Below are 19389 nucleotides of genomic sequence, written 5' to 3'. Positions count from 1 at the left end.
CAACTATGTTTTTCTTTATCTGTATATTTTGTCTAATAAAGTCACAAATATCCAACAATAACAATTCGCAGGAAATGTCACTGTCTGTAGTGAAATTAGAATGTACTTTGTGATGCTTTCGAGTGGCTTTCACTGTCTTTTCCATTTTACAGTGGAGTGGCTACACAGCGAAGAATCTCTAAGTAAAACGCCTCTTCCGGTTCAGCCTGTAAACAGTGATCTCATCCCTAATCTTGCTCCGTCTGCCTTTAGTAGAATCTCACGGCATGTGCGGCGCGCAGTCTTCAGAGAAATGACCGTGGAAAAATATATATTGTTCTCGTTACCTTACGATCCGCCCGCTCTTTTGACATAATGACGATTAGATGGGGGTCATTGAGTTAGCCTGGAGCATGCTAGCATGCTAATTATCCTGTAAAGGGGGCAAACAAGCAGCTGCCTGGTGCAAGCTCTGTTAAAGCTGCTTTAAAGTGTTTTTCACCGGGGTTTCTGCTTGGAGAATAATGGAAGGAGTGCTTTACAAATGGACAAACTATATGACAGGTAAAAGTGAATGGCACTGTGGACACTTGAGCTGCAGTCAGACAGGACACTGCAAGTATGCACAAGATGTACTCAGTTTGTATTATGATGTCTCTATACGACAGAGAGCTGCGGATATATGCAACATTGTTATATTGTGTTTTTTTTAAATTGCTTCTTTTCTTATACGCTGTGTGTCTTTAAGGTGTTTTTGAATGTCAAAGCTCCATGTTAATATACCAAATATGTCATTAGTCAAACTTCCTTTCCTGTCATGTGATGGTATGCTACCTGATTGTATGGAGTAACAAGACTAGTCATAAATCTCAAGTATTGCATGTTTTGTTTGATTTAAATGTGTGTTTTTTTAACCTAATAATTATGTTTTATAAAAGGATGGCAGCCAAGGTGGTTTGTGCTGGACAATGGCATTATTTCATACTATGATTCAGAAGATGACGTGTGTAAAGGCAGCAAAGGCAGTATTAAGATGTCAGTATGTGAAATTAAAGGTGAGATGGTCGTGTATCTTATCAGCAAAATCTTCCTTCTATTCTTTACGAGAAAATAAACGGGTTATTTTTATGTAATTTTTTTACTTCCTCATGTTTGCTCCAGTTCACCCAACGGACAACACCCGTCTGGAGCTGATCATACCAGGGGAGCAGCATTTTTACGTGAAGGCTGTGAATGCAGCGGAGAGGCAGAAGTGGCTGGTGGCTCTGGGGAGCTCCAAAGCTGGACTCATTGACACTAGAACCAAAAAAGAAAGGGGTAGGGCTTCTCTGAAAATTTTCTCTTCATATCATTGGTCTTTTATCATTCCCTTATGCCTTCTCATAGCAAAAGTCTCAACTCACAGTAAATGATTGATAACATTTTTTAATAACTAAAATAAACTTATGTATATATATGTGTATGTGTGTGTGTGTGTATATATATACTGTTATGTTTGGCAGCACTAATACACACACACATTCTTGTACATCTATCTTTATAAGGACATTCATTGACACAATGCAATCTCTAGCCGCTTACCCATCACAACTAAGTGCCTAATCCGAACCCTTACCCTAAACCTACCCTTAACCTAATTATAACTTTTTCCATAAAACCAAGTCTTGACCCTCAAACAGGCCTTTAAAGGGGTCTCAGAAAGTGAGGACCGGCCAAAATGTCCTCGCTTTACTCTCTTTGTCCTCACTCCAATGGTCTAAAACTCAAGCTGGTCCTCACAAAGATAGTTGTACAAGTACACACACACACATTCAGATCAGAGACAAAAGGCTCTCATATACTGAATTAATATTTCCTAGTTGAACATTCGTAACCCTGACTGCAAAGCAATAAGAAGGGCCATTAACAGTTGCATTTCCTCTCCTAATGGGTTTTTGCAGATTTAACAGAAACCACAGAATCACTGAAAACCAAGATGTCGGAGCTGCGTCTGTACTGTGACTTACTAATGCAGCAGGTGCACACTATTCAGGAGTCTGTGGAACAGGAAGGAGAATCTACTGTGGCCAGCACTGAGGTTATAGAAACTCAGCTGTTTTTTCATTCGCACCACAGTAATCACAGCAATTATTGCAGATAGGTGGATCATAGAAATCTAGTCTTTTAAACCAAATGGTTGTATTTTCTTATATTTCCCAGACAAGGAATGAGGCGTCCTCATTACTGAGTGCCACCTGTGAAACCTTCATCAAAACACTGGAAGAATGTATGAAAATCGCCAGTTCCAAGTTCCAGACTGACATGTTGCAATCCAGTCCATCTGATTCCATAATGTCCCCTGTGTACCCCTCTCCCGTCCAGATGTCTCGGGTAAAGACACAAGCACAAATCACATACAGTTTATCTTCATTTTTTAATTTGTACCTGGATAAAGGTCCTTTTGCTATTTGTGTGTAATATGGTTATTTTATTTGAGATATAAGTTATTTTGTTGAATCTTACAATATAATGTCAAGGTCATAATTGACCCCAAAATCAATAGGGGAAAAAATATAAAGAGTATGTATATAGGAAAAACATAAAGAATATGTAGCTTGTTTTTTTACTTTACATTTGCATTATTTTCATGACAATTTAAATAATTTATCAATTAAAGTGCAGTAAGCAATTGACCCCAAAATCAATAGGGGAAAAAATATGAAGAGTATGTAAATAGGAAAAACATAAAGAATATGTAGCTTGTTTTTTTACTTTACATTTGCATTATTTTCATGACAATTAAAATAATTTATCAATTAAAGTGCAGTAAGCGATTTCTGAGAATAATTGTTGAACACTGTTGATATTTGAAATCAACCTAAACAAACACACACCTCCCTTCATTTCTCCACCCCCAAAATGCACAAACACACAATGCAGGAGTGGATGTCTCTTTATCATAGCTGAAGCAAAGCGCAATAAAGCTTTGCGAAAAATAAAGCAAAGATGACGAACAAAAAAGACAGCAGCACATAAAACTCAAAACCAATGTTACTCACGTATGGAGCAGAAATAACAACCTCGGCATCCGCTTTCCACTTAGGTCTCTCCAGTGCTGGAAAGCTTTTCTAATATTAACGCAGGTCCTAAAACTCTTGCCTGATCATAATCCTTCTTTTCCCAGTGATATTCTTATGAGCTTTTCTCTTTTGTAATGTCTCTCAGCCATCTCTCCTTCTACAGTCTCCCTTGAGTCCCTTCAAATCTCTCTCTTGCTCACTCTCTCTCCTCCCCCATCACGAGTGGACACGTCCCCTACTGCTGATTGGCTGCAAGTCTGTTGTGGTGCTCGGTCCTATCCACTTTCCACAGCATTTTTTTAAATTGCTTACTGCACCTTTAAATTAAGCACATTTTTCTTATTTAATTAAATCTTTGCCTATTTAATAAAAACTTTTTCTTTTTTTTTAACATTAATGTAATCAAATTTTTTTTTGCATCACAGTAATGAGAACTGGAAGGAAATATGCCTTAACTGAAAAAGGCTTCATTTTGTTTATGGAAAATAAATGACTACATTTTTCATTTTGGGATGAAATATGACTTGGGCATGTTCTTTACTCACCCATTTATTGGGAAGATGTATGACAGTGCTATTTTAGTATTATTTATATATTATAGTATTTATCAATCATTTAAATGTATCATTTATTGTTATATTTTCAGTTTGCATTCAAATATATATATATAGCCTATATATATAATTTTATTTTTCATTTATAAAAAAAAATATTTACATTTTTAAATGTAATTTAAAATATAATCTTTAATTTATAAAAATTTTTGTCATTTTTGTACTTCAGAATAATGTTTCGAGTTTTCGTTTTTCATGTAATATTTGATCTTTATTTCAGTTAATGAAATAGTTTTGGTTAGTCAGTTTTAGTTCAGCATAACACCACTGGTCTGGCATGTGATTGTTCATAAATTAAGTCAAACATTTTTTATTCTTATTGCGTAGATGAAGCGGTCGATCAGCCATCCCGGCACCTACAATTATGAAAGGTACACAATGTTTACAAAACATACAGACTTCTTGTTTTCAGTCCAGACAGCTTACGCTGTTATTTTCTGAGAGGCTATAAATGCAGGTGCTGTTTTTCTTCAAGGTCGAGCTTGCCAAAAGAGTGCATGGCATTGCAGAAGTCCACCCAGAGGCGGACGCGGACATGCTCCGATACAGAGGCTCACGGCGACAGAGGGGCCGAGGATATGGAGCGTGAGTCTCACACACACACACACACACCATTGAACCTACACAGATCAGATTCAAGGCTTGAGCAGTCACTGAAGCTTGAATAAATTAGTATTGTTGTGGCCCTAAAAATGTTCGGCAGTAACATAAACAAAAGTGATCACTTCACCTCTTGTGTTTTTCACAGGCTTGATGTTTCACAGAGCCAACATCAACGGTGACTCCACTCCGAGTATCCCAGAAGAGGTTGGAACGAGCACAAAGTTCCTGTCGGAAACTGACACTCCGGAATCTGACCTTTCCCTCTGAACCATGCGAGACGGATTATGAGACGGGGAATAAAAGGAAAACGCGTACTGCTATGCAGTCAAAGATTGCAGCATTGTATAGATGGATTTGACTTCTAGTGTTGTATTTCTTGATGATGAAGAATTCGGCGGCACTTTATAAAAACAGATGATGAAGAAAACAGTCTGATTTGAATGTTTATACTCTTCCAGGTATTTTAAGAAATGCGTTTGCCTTGATGCTAAGATGTTTTTCCTTTTTTTGTGATACATAATTATTACTGTATCCCTTCAGTGAAGAGTTGAAGATGTTTGTACTGGATTTTTAATGTGTTGTGCAGTTGCCTTTGTTAAATGGGAACCTTGCTGAAAAGGTTTTTGTTACTGTGCCAAGGGGTTGTGCGTACGTGCTGACATTAACTTCAAAGATTTGGTTTTTTATTCACTCGGCATGCAGTGTTGTTCATTAGTTTATGATGCAGAATACATTTATTTATTTTTGTATGTCACTAGAGTCTCCCCCTCCCCCCCCCCCAAAAAAAACATTTTTTGGCCTTAATTCTTCGCATGGAGGAATTTGATCTATTAATTATTGTACTGTTTGGTAAAAACTATTAAAAAGATTTAGCAAGATTATTAATTATTTTATCTCCAAAAATATAAGAGTGTCTGGTTACACTTTACAATAAGGTCCCATTAGTTAACGTTAGTTAAAGCATTAACTAACAATGAGCAATATATATGTTACAGTATTTATTATTCTTTGTTGATGTTAGTTAATAAAAAATACAGCTGTTCATTGTTAGTTCATGTTAGCTCAGGTCCATTGAATAATATTAACAGATACAACTTTTTTATTTTAACATTGTAAATGTAATGAACAAACTATGATTAATGTGTCTTTTTTCACTGTTCATGTTAATTAATGCAGTTGATTAATGTTAACAAATGGTACCTAATTGTAAAGTGGATTTCATAAGTATGAGTTGTTGTTTTTTAAAAATATTATCTGTAATCATGTTTCCCTCAAACACAGAGGCAAAGAGAATTAATAATACATAAGAAACATTTTCATGCAGTCATGTTTTTATTTGAGAGAAGAAGAGAGATCGCATGGTGTCGAATGACATTGAATAATTAGTTCCCATGTTACCTAACAGACGGCAGATCCCTGTACAGCAACAGTATGTTTATCTACCTCTGGTCATCTGTGTTTGCCATCTGATTTCCACTTGAAAACAGTCTATAATAAGTGATTAATTTCTCCAGAGGGAGATTAGCTTTCTCAGCGGGGAGGTTCTACTGCCGGCCATCACCAGCGGACAACCAAGCAGGTGCAAATGAGCACTGGGAATCAGCATGAAGACTTGCTTTTCCCAAATGATAAATCTGTATCAACAAAGCAGAAATCCCCTGCTGTTTCTTGAAGAGTTGTGAAAAACAGTCATTATACACCACACAGAGCATGTGGTACCGCCTATTTTTGGTTACGGCTGTTGATTTGTGGTACTGGCCCTCTGAACGGCAGGCTTGAAATTCAATCTTAAAACTTGGTGATGTTGGGACTAAAGTATCGAGCAGAACTTAGTATTAATGCTGTCTGAATGCAGACCATTGTGTAGATGTTTAAAGTCGGTGGGGTTGTCGTACGCTGGTGTGACATCGAACTGAATTAAATGATCGGGGGAGATTTTGCCTGACTGGAGAGATGATGATGCATGATTTTTTTCCTCCATTTTTGTGTCCTCTTTCTGCACATAATTTGCATCTTCATGGCTCTCCTCTGTGCGAATGACAACATGAACAAAAGCATACATGTAAATACACTGCTTAAAAATTAAGCAGCACAACTGTTTTCAACAATGATAATAATAAGAAATATTTCTTGGGCAGCAAATCATCATATTAGAATGATTTCTGAAGGATCATGTGACACTGATGTCACAGTAATGATGCTGAAAAATCAGCTTTGCCATCACAGGAATAAATTGCATTTTAAAATATATTCAAATCGAAAACAGTTATTTGAAATTGTAATAATATTTCACAATATTACTGTTTTTACTATATCTTTAATTAAATCAATGCAGCCTTGGTGAGCATTAAAGTCTTTGAACAATATTTTGCAATATGTAACTGGGTCTCTCCACCAAAAGGCCTTAAAAGACTCCTGTGATGGGTTTATATACTGTATAATATTACAAATATCTAAAAAAAAAACCCAGGTCTTAGACTAACCCTAACCCTAAAATCTGGCAGGATATTAAGAACGTGTCGAAATGAACAACATGTCCTACTTTAGTGAATGGAAGGCCAATGGGTCAAAAGAGTTTCCTCACCCTTCGAGTCATCTGTCACGACCTCTGTGTCTTCCTGGTACACGCACGTCTCTCCGTCCACCAAACCCATGATCTGTTCATCGCTCTTTTGGAGGTTCTTCAGCAGGAAGTATGTTCTCATCAGCCCTTTGCCTTTCACCTCGATCTCACCCCTCTCAGCGATCTCAAAGATTCCTTTGTCCTTTAACACACTGTGGACAAGAAGTGATGTTCTGTTTAGTGCTATTCTTAGATCTGGATTTCAGTGGCTACACACAGAAGGCCTCAGTGCCGTTGTGACCTCGCTTGTCTCTTGTCCTCACCAAGGCTGCATTTATTTGATTAAAAAATACAGTAAAAACAGTAATATTGTGAAATTGAGTTTTGTGCTCCAAAACAATGACAAAATGCGCATTTAGAAGACCAAACCCAACGTTAAAAATGAAAATCAGGTTGATGTCAGAACATAACATCAGATTGACGTTAATCTCCAACATTGGACAGACGTTGTATTTTGTTTGAAAATTAAAAACGGGTTGACGTCAGAAACCAACATCAGTCGGGTTCTGACGTCAACTCGATTTTCAATTCCAACCAAAATCCAACGTTTGTTGGATGACGACGTCAAAAATGACTGTTCTGACGTCAGTCCGACGTCGGGTTCTGATGTCAATCTGACTTTTATTTCCAACCAAAATGCAACCCTGCATCTAAAATCATCCCCTGACTGACGTTACTACTTTCTCCTCAAGGTCCTTGACAGAAATGTAGTGGAGTACAAAGTCTGATATTTGTCTTTCAAATGTATAGTGAAGTTAAAGTAAAAAGTTTCCAGAAAAAAAATAATACTCAAGTAAGGTACAGATACTCGAAAAGAACTCAAGTACAGTACTCAAGTAAATGCACTTTATTACAGTCCACCTCTGCATTTAGGCCGTGTGACAATAGGAATCTAAACCCATTCAAAAACTAGCATTCACCTGTATGTGAAGGGGCTCACGTGTATGTGATCAGGGACTCCGTGGCTCTCCATTCGCGAGGCTGTATTGACAGTGTCTCCAAACAAGCAGTACCGTGGCATCTTATCACCTACAACACCAGCCAAAACTGGACCGGTGTGCAGGCCAACTCGGATCTAGATTGACAATAAATCAATAAATTAAACAAATTACAAGAGCATACTGAGCTTCTGTTTACATAGAGCCGACTGTTTAAACACACATACCTGAATGGGCTGTCCTGTGACAGGGCTAGTCACCTCCCTTGCAGCAATTCTCATACCGAGGGCAAAGTTTGCCACCCGCTCCGCATGTGTTTCTGTAGGAATGGGCACACCGCCAACCACCATGTAAGCATCACCTATCGTCTCTACCTGTTTGTGAGACAGTATCATTTTGTTACATTTTTTTATTTCTCTTTGATTAATTGTAAGTGAATTATCCAATACATTCTGAAGGTTTTCCTTATAATTTATGTATAAATAATAACATGATTTTTATAAATAAAATATATATTAAATATATTAAATTACAAAATAAAGTAATATCATAATAAAATATACTAATTATTATAATAAAATAATATAGAATTTAATAAATATATATATAATATATATATACAGTGTGTATATATATATATATATATATGATTATATTTTATATATATATATATATTTTTTTTTTTTTTTACATTTTTTATAGATTTTTTATTTATATAAAGCAAATCACTATATATATATAGTGACTTTATATAAATAAAAAATATATTATATAAAATATAAAATATAGTAATATTATTAAATTATACTAAATATTACAAAAATATATAACAACATATAAATTTAATATATAATCAAATAAAATTATGTGTGTGTGTGTGTGTTTCTGTGTGGATAGATGGATAGATATAGTAAACAATTGGAACAACCAATCCCACACAAACCTTATAGACAGTATGAATGTTTGTAAGACGATCAAATCTGGAATACATTGCGTTGAGCATGTTGACTATCTGAATGGGTTCGCAGGCTGCGCAGATGTTAGTGAAGGTGACCACATCACTGAAAAGGATGGTGCACACTTTGAATTCACCTGAAAGATTAACAGAAAGAGTCTGATCCATGTAAAGAATGGAAAATGACAAGTATAAGAGTGTTGTTCATAGGGTGTTCCTCTGGTTTCTTTACCTGCCTCTACTCTTTTGCCCTCTTTAAGCTGGTTGGCAACGTGTGTCGGCAACATGGCATAAAGGAGCTTTTCTGATTTTTGCTTTTCGATCTCTAAGTTGCGCGAGAGGATTCTTAACTCCTCCTTCTTCCTCTCTAGCTGATTGGAGAGCTCGATCTCCGCCAGCCTCTGCTGGTTGAGCAGGATCAGATCTCGCGTGGTGTCGTGCTGGGCGATGTCTGCCAGGTGAAGACCCCTTTCCTCCAGTTCTTGGAGGCTTCGTAGCTTAGGAGAGCATAGATAGATCATGCAGTTCAGTGACTCCATCCACATCATCTGTCCTAAAAAACACACGCATGCAAATTAATCATAAACCAATAGGATATATGCAAAAAAGTTTTACACAAAGATAATTTTACACTAATTTCGGAAGTTGCCACTTGACTAAACCGCTTTTCTTAATCAGAATCGGTCTACGCACATAATAGCACAACTATCAAGTGCAATAAATCTCTGTGGATTAAATACCTCGCAGTTTGAGCGTGGCCTGGTTTTGCTGGATCTCTGGTAACATTTCTCTCCTGGTCTTCAGCACAAACTGGCTGTTGATGAACTTTTTGATGCTCTGGATGTTGCAGGTGACCTCTGGGTGAACAATGGTGAAGTATTCATCCAGACGGATACCTGAGGTCTGCAGTCCGGGAACAAACTTCTGAATGTTGACACCTGTGTGCTTCACCACCAGCTAAAAAGAGAAGGTTAAAACGTTTCAAAATGACTCAATGTGTTTAACATTTGAACTGTTAATAAAAATAAATGCAGAGTTAGGGCCGGTTCACACAGAACGTGTTTTTGCTGTTAAAAACGCGAGATTCAGGTCAGTGGAACGAGTGTTAAAATGTGAACTTATTTTAACTTGAGAGTTGCGTGTTTGCACGTCATGCACGAGATGCAACGGATAAAGTGCAACGCTTTAAGACGTCCATCTAGCACGTGTTTACTTGGAAAAACAATGGAAAAGTATTGCAGTGGACTGGAAAAAATGCATTCTGTGTGAACTGGCCCTTATACTTCCTTACGTTTTGATCAAAAACGATGTGAAAGGGAAAAGCATTACAGAAGGCTTGTTCGTCAATCCACAGTCTTTTTGGGTAGCTGGGTGTGAATGATTGCCGCAGATTGCCTTAAGAGCGATACAAATGTAAAACCATTAATTCACGTAATACTTGAAAAACATGCCAAATCAGGAAAGAAATTATTTGTTATAGTGGGGTCCAACAAAATGTAATTTTTTTAAAAATAGTTTTATTAATATTTAATATAGGCTAGCTTTTATTTTAGTTAAATTTTTAGTCATGTCATTATGTGCCTGACATTTTATTTTAAATATTGCTATGTAGGTTTAATTTATTTATATTTTGGTTTTTGTTTTATTTGTTTTAAACAGAAACGTGTGTGATTGGTTATAATGCTCAATGCTACAAAACAAAATCTGACAGAATGCCGCAGTCGGATAGATCGAATGAACTCTGTAAAAAGTGAACAGTTGGATCAACTTAAAAAAATTACTTCAATTGGTAACACCTAAAGAAATTAAGTTTTCTCAACTTAAAGGTATAGCGGAGGATTTTTTACTTCCGGGTGGATCACCTATACTATTGGTCCTCCTAATTGTCAATCATTCTGGTGAATCAATCAAACTTATTCAAAAAGTGGAGAGGGCGGGTCTTATCTAAAATTCGGAAAGATCCTCCGCTATACCTTTAAATTATCACGTTTTTCACGATAAAACGTGATAATTTAAGTTGAGAAAACTTAATTTCTTTAGGTGTTACCAATTGAAGTAATTTTTTTAAGTTGATCCAACTGTTCACTTTTTACAGTGAGTTTGTTTAACCAGTATTATGACTTAAATATATATTCTATTATATAAATATTTTCAAACAAATTTCCATGACTTTCCCAAAACATTCTGGGTTTATTTATTTTTCCAAAACTTTTCCAGGCCTGGAAATTGCTATTTTAAAATTCCATGAGTTTTCCAGGGTTTTCATCACCGTACGAACCTTTGATTTCCCCCCTAAAACCTTTAAAACGTTCATTAAAACACATACAAATTAAACTAGTTATTTTGAACAGTTTTCTTGTAATTAATTCAAATGTGCTGTGTAGTGCCCAAAGCAAAAACAGTAGTTAGCGTGACTGAATATCTGTCAAACCTTGGCCCAACATGACAATGCTCCTCACAATCTCCCATGGAGATCGTTTCCTTGGACACAGCTGCAGGTTGGCATACCTGGCCGTCATCCTTTTCATTGTCTCCTCCTTGTCCTGTTGATATAGCAGTTGTCATGGTTACATACTTTCAAACATGCTACTTATGATTTCAAAATGACAAAGACAGCAGACAGTTGAGAGTCTAGACCTACTTAAACATTCATGATGATTCTGAAACTGATTTAAGTGTCTGATCTTTGACCAGGTAAGACTACTTGAAATGTTAACACTCCTTTATTGTGTTATACATGATAATGCCAAAGCAACTGATATGCACTTTGAAAAAGAACACCTTTTAAAAAAAAAACATTCAACATCATAGAGAGATGTTCAAATATAATTTGCAAGAGAAACACACAACAGTTCCACATTTTCTGCAATGTCTTCCTGGACTTACACACCTCTTTCTCTGCTTGTATTTCCTCTTCACTGCCTTTCTGGGGCTTTCTTTTGGCCACCTTTTCCTTCTGTACCATGTGGAAAACCACATGTTCCTTCTTTCCAGTGCGCTCTTCTTCTTCTGACTGGTTCAGAATGGTCATAGTTACCTCACTGTCAAAGAAATCCTTCGCCACAGCCTCAATAATACCTGGCCAACAATTATAAATACAACATGAAAAAAAGAAAGAAAATGCTTATGATCCAAAGAAAATTCTTTAATGTATAGTCGCATATAAAAAAATATATATATTTTTGAATATATGCAGAGCAGATTAAAGAAACATATTTTCACATTGAAAATATAGCTGTTTAGTGTACAACCTATAAATGCCAAAATATGTTACAAAATGTACACCAAATTTTGCCTCAGGAGGCTTTTTTTTTTTAAACTAAATTCAAAGACTATTTAAATATATTTAGATTTTAATGAATATGATTCTTTCAAAAAAAAAAAAAAGAAGAAACATAAGTAACTAAATTGTATTGAAATATATGTATGCATATTTTCACATCTAATTTAACAAAATATTTTGGCAATTTTATGTAGGCTATCTAAAAAAATATATTTTGCTGTATGGGGTTGCTGATAGCTTTATGCCTTTCATGTTAAAACTCTCACCTGGCACAATATGATAAAGTCCTTTCCTGTCTGAGTAATAGTGAAGAAGAATTCGGCCATCATCCATCCGCTCCACGCGAAAGGACGGAGCATTCATGGCCTAAGGTGTGCCAAGTTATAATAAGTTCATAGTTTTTATTTCATATGTAGCCTACTCAAACATTTGTACAAACAAAACACTGAGCCAACATCAAATGTCATTGTAAAAACATTTGCAAAGGAAGTAGGCCTATAATAAGTGGACTGAGATTACATTTGGACTGAGATTCATTTTTAATTAAACACTGTATGATTCACATATAACGTGTCTTTGAGTTCCACGGCGCATGTCTTTTGTCTCGCACATGACACGGCATTCTAAAAACAAAGTTCAACTTTTTTTTAAATGTGTCTCTAGAACTCTTTTTCTGTACACTGACCAGCATCTCATGTTTTTGCTTTTAAAAGTTTTGAGTTTTGAGAAGCATTGAGTATTCTGACCTCATAAGATAATGCCAAATAACTGTGTAGAGCATCAAGATTTTCAATGAATTCCACCAGGTTTCCACCGAGAGTTCGCAGCATAGTGTCATATCCAGACATCTTACAAAAGCTGAAAAAGTATTCTCCAAACAGCTTCAAAACCACCTCGGAGGAGACATCTAGAAGAAGAATGAAACAGAACTTACATTCAGGCCAGCAGTTCATTTTGCTTTTCAATTGCGTCTGGGTCATTGTGAGACCAGTGAGACCAGGAGATCAGATTCACACCTGTCCTTGTCCACTTACTCTCAGGGACATATTGGAGGACAGGTTAGGACATCAACCATCATGATGCCCAGTGGACTATTCCCTCAGTAGGGACATAGTTAGCACTCTCCCAGACACTATGTCTGCAAGTCCCCAAGGACATTGTGACAAAGCAATTGTGAGGCTTTTCACGGTCTACTCGCTCTTTCTTTCTATATTCTTTTCTCAAAAAATGTACACAGACAGACATTTAAAAGTGGATCCAAACAAAAACTGGCATTTTAAAGAAGTGAAACATTCTGGTGAGTCAGACAAAGTCCCTAACCAACTGTTGAAAGAAGGTTCCTTAGCTGACATATATAGACAAACATAAATGCAAATAAACACAAATACATATCGATCTGAAACTAGCTTGCAGTTACAACAATATCATACTAAGGTTCTTAATACAAAATGATGCTCACCCAGCATTTTACAAGCCTCTTCCACTAAACGAAGAGTGATGAGATCGTCGTAGATTTCATAGGTCATAAACGTCTCCTGGACCCCGGCCATTAATCTAGGAAAGATTTTATTTAGTTGAAGCAAACTACAAACCTTTCCGTGATTTCTTTCCACGTTACATGTGTTGTATACAGACCTCAGTTTCTCCCATGTTTCTTCTCCAAACCTTTCAATGACCAGTGACTTCAGACAAGTATTGATAAAGCCGTACTGTGAGACAAACACACTGTTAATTGAAAGCTGCTGGAATACTGTACATCATGTGGTATATTAACGAAAGCTATACAAAAAAAAATGTTGAAACGTTTTTTACTTACCATTTCTCCAAACCACAAACTGTTGCAATCCCAAACTTGCAGACTCTATACTCTCTCCACACTGAGCAGAAGGAGATGCTCTTTAAATTATGGTGTGTAGATTATGCAGACTCATGCAGATACACAGACACTCCCACTCTACCATACTCTACCATACTCTTACATAGATTAAAGCATGCCCACATACACACATCTGATGATAAGGAAATCACTGCTCACTCAACTAGGGGAACAGGGATGCATTTTAAAGAGAATGTTTCACTTTGCAATTAATACAATATTCTCATATTGGAAACTCTAACCTGTTACATTTGTAGACAGGCCTAGGCCTATACCATAAATTCAAGTGCCCATATTATGCTTTTTCGTATATTCCCTTTCATGCAGTGTGTAATATAGCTGTCTGTGAATGTAAACGGTCTGCAAAGTTGTAAAGTTGAAAGTGCCCAATAAAAAAGTTATTGTCTCCCAAATGAAAGAATCAACTAACCGAACCACCTAAATGAGTAGTCTGGAATTTCAGTCTCACTTCCGTGTCCTTCATACGTAAAGTGGGAATGCATTTGCATAATGCCCACCTATGGTCTTCATTGCGCTGCCCGCGAACAACGTCTACTTTGACGTCACTGTAGCTGGTTGGTGTTTTGTTCATGTTGAGAAGACACAGTTTTCAGCAAATTCCAACTTCCAAAGGATGAGGATGTGAAGAGTCAGTGGTTAAAATTACCACAGCGATACAATAGCCTTTTGATGATTGCTTCTCAAATCTCCATGAGGTCTAAGTGGGATTTACAAAATGCTTATCCATTAAAGATAGGACTTTATTTGGACCAACTTGTTTCCCAGAATCACAACCTGTAAGTATGATTAATTATTGATCTATATATTTTCTACCAGGTGTTCAAAATTCATAGTTTTGTGTTTTATATTGTGTAGGTCTAACTGGCTAATTCGTGTTATTACTGTCTTACTGAAATAGTTATGCTGTGTGTGGGCCCAATATGACAAAAAATGGTGTCCATCAATGCAGATTGTCTGTTGTTCTTACTCATTTGAATAATGATAAAGGATGGAGCAAGATTTGTTTTTACAAACTTTAATGTTACATCAGTCATTCACGTTAGTGCATAACGTATGAGCTGTTATTGATACAGTTAATAATAAAGTTATGCTGATGGTGAGGAATTACAGTTGCAACGTTTCATATTGTACCTCAAAATCGTATCGCTTAGAAACATCCTGCTTAAGTCGTCCTTGCGATGGAGGTTCGGGTTGAATAACTAGTTCTTCCAATGTTTCATCATCGGACTCACCCTCGGCTTGATGTGGTAAAATCGACGCCATCGTTACTGTCTTTACAGTGTGTACAATCTCTGAGCTTTAGGAAGCATCCGGAGCTGAAGTTCAGTTATGGTGATATGCATTTAGACACACACTGGCAGACAAATCACAATAGAGTCACTAGGCCATCTTACCAATCAGAGCAGAGCAGGCTCGCGGAAAGGAGGGATTAATAGAGACTGAATCTTCGGACAAGTCGTTTGAGAATCATTGAAAAATCTGGTGATGTGCAATGTATATTATGTGAAAATTAAAGTGTTTTTTTTTTTTTACCTTGATGCATGTATAGGTTATCTGCTGTGGGAGACATCCAAAACAAAATTAGCAACCTTTAAAATAGCATAATAGTGGCATTTTGAGTGTTTCAGTAGATCATTGATGCTTGATTCTCTCTTCTTTCTTTCTTCTTTTTTTTGCAGGAAATCATGAACTGTCTTAACCCTAGTCATAGGTGTTGTTGCACAAGCTTAGAAATGCTTTCTCTTTCACTTTAATCTCCACCAATTGAAAACTTTGTTTTAGATGGAAAGTACAGTGCATAACCAATCTTATAATCAAGAGTGAAATAGAATACTTAAGATTAACCAACCCTAAACCTTACCAAACTTGTACCTTATATACCCGTATCCCATCTCAGTAGCAGAAAAAGAGTTTTGCAATACAATATGAACAAAAAATGCATTATACTTTTTATGTAGGCCTAAGTAGGCGTCCATAGCAGTTAAGGACACACATTATGAAAGTGTGACCCGATTCTGTTCTGTTTTATTTAATAGTGTATGGATGTCTGTGTGCAATTTGTCATGTGGCCTAAATGGTGTAACAGATTTCCTGAGTGCACTAAAAATGATCAAAATGGGCTTTATTATTTTAATTATATTTTGATATGAAGGAACATACTGCATTAATATATATCTCTGCTATATTTGTTCATTTTTATTTAACTCTCTCCAACTCACAGAACCTATTGACACAGAGCCTCATTTTTATTTTTACCTATAAAACATAATAATAATAAAAATAATCTGAAATAGCAGCATGCGTTTACCTGAAATGTCCCAGTAGCCTGTATTTGTCAATAGAATGTTACTGTAGCTACAAGTTTCTGTTATAGCCTACTTTTTCATTATATCAGAATAATAGTAGGCTATTGCATGTGTTTAAATTCAAATTTTCCATCTTGGAAAATGAGGAGGAAAAGAGACGTTCGAAAATTCTGAAATAGGCCCTATTGGAAGTTCAGGGAAAGTTTCGTGGAAACTCTAGTAAAACTCCGCATGCAGGTGGATGTAATAAAAGCCGCGGGTAGTTCTTGAGTGTCACAGTTGCTACACTGGTGCAAGTCTAGGCATATCCTTGAGAAAGCACCGTAAGAAGAAAGCACCGTAAGAAGACATCTTGGGTCACTCGGAAGTGTTTATTGAAGACCTTTGGACTCCCTGTTTTATATTTGATGGTTAATTGCGTAGGGAATCTACCTTCAGGTGCAATAAAATCTAGTTTAAAAGCTGCGTTTGCTGCCGCTTTAGCCGCAGTGTTTTGACGTTCGTCCCATTGACAGACGAAGCGAAATCAAGCAGATAAAATCAAGGTAAGATTTGATCATTTTTTCAGCTTTTGTTCCTTTTTTCTTTATGCAAACAGTGAATGCGTCCTCTTCAACGCAAATGCAAATGCAAAGTTCTTAAAGTAGGTCAGACTTTGAATCAGGCAAAATTATAGACTTAGTGAGATGCCTACATTTTTAGCATCATATACAATCTTAAATTAATCACTAATGATAGTCCATTTCGGTTAAAATCATAGATTATATCATAAATTAGTCATGGTTATGAAAAAGTTGTCTGAGGATAAGCTGGTTTTACTCTGGCGCAGACACAATTACAGTTGTTTATTCAGTTTTTAAACATAAATTAGGCTATAAATATTTTTTAAACTTAATAAAACAACTGTTCTGGGTGTGTTTGTAATTCAGTGGTGATTCAATATTCCTTTCATTCAGGTGTATTTTTTAATAATCGTCGTCGTGATCGTCTTGTCACGTGTAACCTGTTCCTTTTCTTTGCGCATTTCACGATAGCCCAATCATTGTCTTTTAACAATATTTTTATTTTATTTTTTTTTTATTTTTTTTTTACTCATGTTATAAAGATTGTTTGTGCTGGTGTTTCGTATTTTCCCCCCGATTGCCAGTCATTTAAACTAATAGATATGAGCAATTATACTTTTTTAGTGTATAGCCTACATATCTTCAAATAGACAAAATGTCTTGACAATTGAATACAGATAGTGCTACCCAGTGGTTAAAAGTCTAATACAAATTACTGATTTATTTTTATTTTTATTTAATTAATATTTCAAGCTTCCATGGATACATTATTTTCAGGGGAAACATACAGATATTAGTATAAAACTGAAAAACAGAAAAAAAAAAGTTTTTTTTTTTTTTGCTGATAAATTATGATATTGTAAGCCTATATATAATGAAGAAAGGCAGCATCTTGCTGCAAAAGCAGCAGCGCAAATTTAAAAAAAAATATTTAAATTTTATTCTTTCCTTAGATGTTTTGTGAAACTACTCTGTGGAGCATAGGATGCGACAAGCATCTTCAAACAACCAGGGATCCGAAATGCCTGATGGAAATCTCATCGGGGAGATCCGTTTCCATTGAGGACGTGAGTGGAGAAGGATGGATATCTGAACACCAGACGCCATCCAAAAAGAATCACAGGATCATCAGTAAACCAAAAACGACAGCCAAGAGCCGAATCTTTCACTCTGAAAAATTCTGGACCTTCCTCCAGTTCAAGACATCCACACCAGCATGATGAGGACAAGTGACCCTGATGTGTCAAAAAGACTTTGAAAAAAGGACTTGCACATTGAACATGTTAATGTATCATATAGTAAGCATTTTTATACTTTTATTTAGTCGTAAAGAAAAGTAAATGTGAATTCTATTTATTAAGGAGAAATCAGATGTTTGTTTTTTAGGCACATTGTTGTACGTAATGTCAGGCATCTGCTGTTGCTTTGAATTTCAACCAGAGGGCAGCGATGAGTCACTGGCACTGTAATGAAACATATGTGTTGACCAAGCAGCACTTTGTAGCATATGACTATAGGCTGAGCCGGTCAGATCTGACTATTTTGTGCAGAAATTTAACAAATACAATATTAAGTACACTTCAATCAAAGCTAAAGTTCAGCTAAATGTTTAATTGTTCCTCCTGCTTTAAAAAAAAAAACTAAACTATATGATTATGTAAGACATGCATTTTCTTAAATGTCACTTTAAGGGCTTTATAATGAATGTTTGAGCCAGGTTTAAAATGCAACAATTTTCTACAGTATTAAAGATGTGATTTCTCTATTTGCATTATGTGCTTATGTTTACAGCTAAACTGAAAATGCAATATAAAAGTGGCTTTCAAGACGTGTATTTGTATGTAATATATTCTATATTATGGTTTATTAATAAAATATGTTCCAATTGTAGCTTGCTATCTCTTTGTTCGAAAGACAAATAGACAAACAAAGGTCAAACAAATAACCTGAACAAAGTCTAAAAACAGGGCATGTTCACTAAGTTTCATAAATATAAATGAAAATACATTATTGATTAGAATTCACACATCAAGGATGGCAGAAAACAATATGGCAGATCATTAAAAAGGGATTGGATGCCAGATTCAATTCATAAGGGGTTTGTTTGTTCGGCCCACCCAGGTGAAAAAGACGTAGTGTTAAAAAATGTCCTTGAGGATGTTTTTAGTACAATACAAATATACTCTAATACATTTTTAATACATTTAACAGTACGTCGTCTTCACCTCGGGATACAAAGTGCCCCCTCTGATCATTTGCATTGAGGCCTTGAAAGAGCTCAGATTTGAGCACAAACACACTCTGGCATGATCTAATTAGTCTATTTTCAAAACCTGGATGTCACCTTCAACTTATCATGTTGTCCTTATTAAATCTAGTAATGGCAGAAAAATAACCGAAAAGGTAATCACAGCTGGCCTCACACTGCTCTGCCTTCACATCTCTTCTGCAGGCCTGAAAACGCAAAGTTTTGAAAATGGATTTGAACGTTTTGGTTTTACACAACAATGTACTAAAAACAGAAAAGATTTTTCAGTGCTTACTGGTCCAAGTCAAATCCAAACCCAAG

General features: G+C 36.0%; 2 protein-coding genes across 2 annotated transcripts; one reads left to right on the top strand and one right to left on the bottom strand.

Moving 5' to 3' along the window:
• Positions 1 to 167: 167 nt before the first annotated feature.
• On the top strand, positions 168 to 5570 carry plekha3 (pleckstrin homology domain containing, family A (phosphoinositide binding specific) member 3). The gene is made up of 8 exons (XM_084396191.1): positions 168 to 543; positions 918 to 1034; positions 1141 to 1296; positions 1920 to 2056; positions 2179 to 2349; positions 3980 to 4023; positions 4128 to 4237; positions 4401 to 5570. The coding sequence occupies exons 1-8, from the start codon at positions 504 to 506 to the stop codon at positions 4520 to 4522; spliced, it is 897 nt and encodes a 298-aa protein (XP_084252317.1). The 5' UTR covers positions 168 to 503; the 3' UTR covers positions 4523 to 5570.
• gucy1b2 (guanylate cyclase 1, soluble, beta 2) lies at positions 5568 to 13604 on the bottom strand (the record flags this gene model as incomplete). The annotated part of the gene is given in 13 exon segments (XM_084396184.1): positions 5568 to 6283; positions 6840 to 7030; positions 7799 to 7953; positions 8044 to 8184; positions 8757 to 8908; positions 9004 to 9324; positions 9512 to 9728; positions 10063 to 10166; positions 11203 to 11314; positions 11662 to 11849; positions 12321 to 12420; positions 12801 to 12961; positions 13514 to 13604. Coding segments are annotated over 13 exon segments (2151 nt in total). The 3' UTR covers positions 5568 to 6065.
• Positions 13605 to 19389: the final 5785 nt, after the last annotated feature.

Source organism: Rutilus rutilus (assembly GCF_951802725.1).
Source record: "Rutilus rutilus genome assembly, chromosome: 22".
In the NCBI taxonomy this organism is placed as follows: Eukaryota; Metazoa; Chordata; class Actinopteri; order Cypriniformes; family Leuciscidae; genus Rutilus; species Rutilus rutilus.
Note: the sequence above shows the minus strand (reverse complement) of the source record. Positions and strands in the feature narration are given on the sequence as shown.

Coding starts and splice junctions, on each gene's coding strand:
- plekha3 (XM_084396191.1), top strand. CDS start 504: ATGGAAGGAGTGCTTTACAAATGGACAAACTATATGACAG. Junction 1,035..1,140: donor GTCAGTATGTGAAATTAAAG/GTGAGATGGTCG, acceptor TGTTTGCTCCAG/TTCACCCAACGGACAACACC. Junction 4,238..4,400: donor AGGGGCCGAGGATATGGAGC/GTGAGTCTCACA, acceptor TGTTTTTCACAG/GCTTGATGTTTCACAGAGCC.